This window comes from Gavialis gangeticus, unplaced genomic scaffold (genome assembly GCF_001723915.1).
Source record: "Gavialis gangeticus isolate Ggan-Ray unplaced genomic scaffold, GavGan_comp1, whole genome shotgun sequence".
NCBI classification, from domain to species: domain Eukaryota; kingdom Metazoa; phylum Chordata; order Crocodylia; family Gavialidae; genus Gavialis; species Gavialis gangeticus.
The window spans coordinates 129,129,778-129,132,301 of record NW_017728992.1 but is presented as its reverse complement, the minus strand read 5'-3'; the positions used below and the strand labels follow the sequence as shown (position 1 = coordinate 129,132,301).

Below are 2,524 nucleotides of genomic sequence, written 5' to 3'. Positions count from 1 at the left end.
CCTCACTCTCACAGCAATCCTGGGGCAGAGTATTATCCTTGTCAGGCTCTCAGCTATGGAACTACTTCTACATTTAAAGTGACATATATATTCAAGTGAGCCTTCTGTATGTCATGGAAATTGTTCCAGTAACTATCATAGCAAAATCACCTGAATGGATGCTGAGAGAACAATGAAAAATTATAATTTTATGTGTTTATAAATAATTGTAGAAGTTAGTGGAGTAGGACTTTGAGGCTTTTGATAATGTAATGCTAGCACTTGACAGCTTTGATCATGCTCTTCCCATACCAAAATCCAACCATGTTGTTCTTAAATGGTTTAGATTATAAAAGCACAACTTGTTTATATTGTGGCCTAATCCAGGTCAGGAATATTGGTTTGATATTGCAATACAAGCATTTAAATATGCCTTAATGAAACAGTTATTAAGGAAGGGAGAAAAATCATGGACCTGCAGCTCAGATTTTTCATGACGTATAGCAAATTACTAATGATAGCAGATATTCTTAAAATACAGCACTAATTTAATTATTTAACAGCTTTATTTTTTCCTCTGTTGGGAATCTTACAGAGGAGTTAACTCATAGCAGAATCTTTTCAAATTCCCTCTATTTTGGAGAAAGAGAAGGAATGGGGTATAGGTCATGTGAAGGTAATGATGCAAACAGATTTAGATCAGTCCTGTGGGTACCCAAAATGTACAGATTAGAATGTTTGTTAGTGGGTTAAATTGCCTCCTTCAGTTTTTAACATTACATGCAGCACTTTAAAGAATGCAACCTGAGTCTAGTCTGTTGCCTTTGAACTTTGTAATTGATTTAATTAGGACCAAGGATAGGCCTGACGATCACAAAATACTGAACACGTGTTGAAATTGCTAGATCCTGAGTAGCTAAGTACAAGGATTTCAGGAATTTCTTTTAAAAACACCTAGCAAAAACATTGTTTTCAATAGTGAAAACATTAAGACTTAGAGCCAGATTGTGTAGGCAAGTCTGGTATTCTCAGGTGACAGTGATACCCAACGCAGGTGCAGGTATCTGTCCAGATAGATTCAGTTGCAGGATTGGATATTTATATATTACGATACTTAAAAATACTTTAAGTATGCTCATGAAATTTGTATATTTCAATTTGCTTGAAAATACTATAAAAGAAAACTTCAGATTTTGGTGTAATCTGAATAAAGTATACTAAAATACATAGAAATTTAATTTTTGTATAATCCATCATTTTTATGTTTTAATTCCCATGAAATTGTTTTGTCTTATGTTATTGAGATGTTAAAGTGGACTGCAGTTTCTCTGAGGCAGATTTTTTTTAATTTAAAGTGTTTGTCAAATGTGAAAATTTACAGTTAAATCATAAGGCAGAACTGAACCTAAAGCAAAAGTATTCACCAGATTTCAGAAGCTGATGTTTAAGGAGCTGTATTTAGTATTCCTTGTTTTCTTTTTTTCCTTTCAGGGTGATCTCTCTTTGTGTAAAAATCTTAATGTCCTGTATTTGTATGACAACCAAATTAGGCGAATATATAATTTGGACTTTGCTTCAAATCTAAAACATCTATATCTGCAGAACAACTGTATTTCACGTGTAGAGAACCTCATATCACTGAAAAAACTTGAGAAACTGTAAGTGAGAATTATTTTATTTTTAAGAATAGGAAATAATTTAGACATGTTAATATTTAATAATCATTAAGTTCTTTTTCTCATCATGATGCTTAATTTGTTACTCAAATCACAAATGCACTTGTAGTTTTATATTTCCATTCAAGCCTTTTGTGATCTTGTGTACCATTATGTGATGGGTATTAGAGTAAGTTTAACATTATAATCCACTAAAAACAGTCCTTTGTCTAGACACTTTAATAATAGTATTACCTATAGAATAACAGAATGTGTAAAATGGACTTATATCTATTAGTCTGTAAATAGTGTAGTCTCATGCAAGGCTAGTTATGTACATTTGCTGTGTTTTAACTTATTAACTAGTATTGTTTGGTAGTGCTATAAAGAATTTATTCTTGTTTTGAGAACTGAGAGTAGATTGGTATTGTGTTTTATCCTCAAATTGTGTCAAAATAAGTCCCATTTATATTGTTTGCTACAGGTATCTGGGGGGCAATTGCATCACTCTAATAGAGGGCTTGGATAAGCTAGAAGAATTGAGAGAACTGCATGTTGAAAGCCAGCAGCTATCCCTTGGAGAAAAGCTCTTATTTGATCCAAGAACCCTTCATTCCCTTGCAGTAAGCACCTATTTGAGTTTTCTGACAGGTAGCTGACAGGAGACTTGTATTAAAATTGTGAAGGGATTTAGCGTGGAAGGTTTGAAACTTTCTGAATTTCCTTTTTGTCATTTATAAGGGCTCCATTGTATTGCTGAACTGGAGTATTTCATTTTCTCATATACCTGTAGAGGTGGTTTGCCTCATGTAGTAGGTACAGTCTTTGAGTAAAAAAAAAAAAAAAAAGTCTGGTCAGGACAGAAACAGATTCTAGAGAGAAGGGTTGCT

General features: G+C 33.1%; 1 protein-coding gene across 2 annotated transcripts in view; it reads left to right on the top strand.

Moving 5' to 3' along the window:
• The window catches only part of PPP1R42 (protein phosphatase 1 regulatory subunit 42), a 92,739-nt gene that overhangs the window by 7,490 nt on the left and 82,725 nt on the right, over window positions 1–2,524 (top strand). For both annotated transcript variants that reach the window (XM_019527757.1, XM_019527758.1), the window contains 2 exons: window positions 1,471–1,637; window positions 2,119–2,257. In XM_019527757.1, the coding sequence (XP_019383302.1) occupies window positions 1,471–1,637; window positions 2,119–2,257 (306 nt within the window). The remainder of the gene's footprint in view (window positions 1–1,470; window positions 1,638–2,118; window positions 2,258–2,524) is intronic.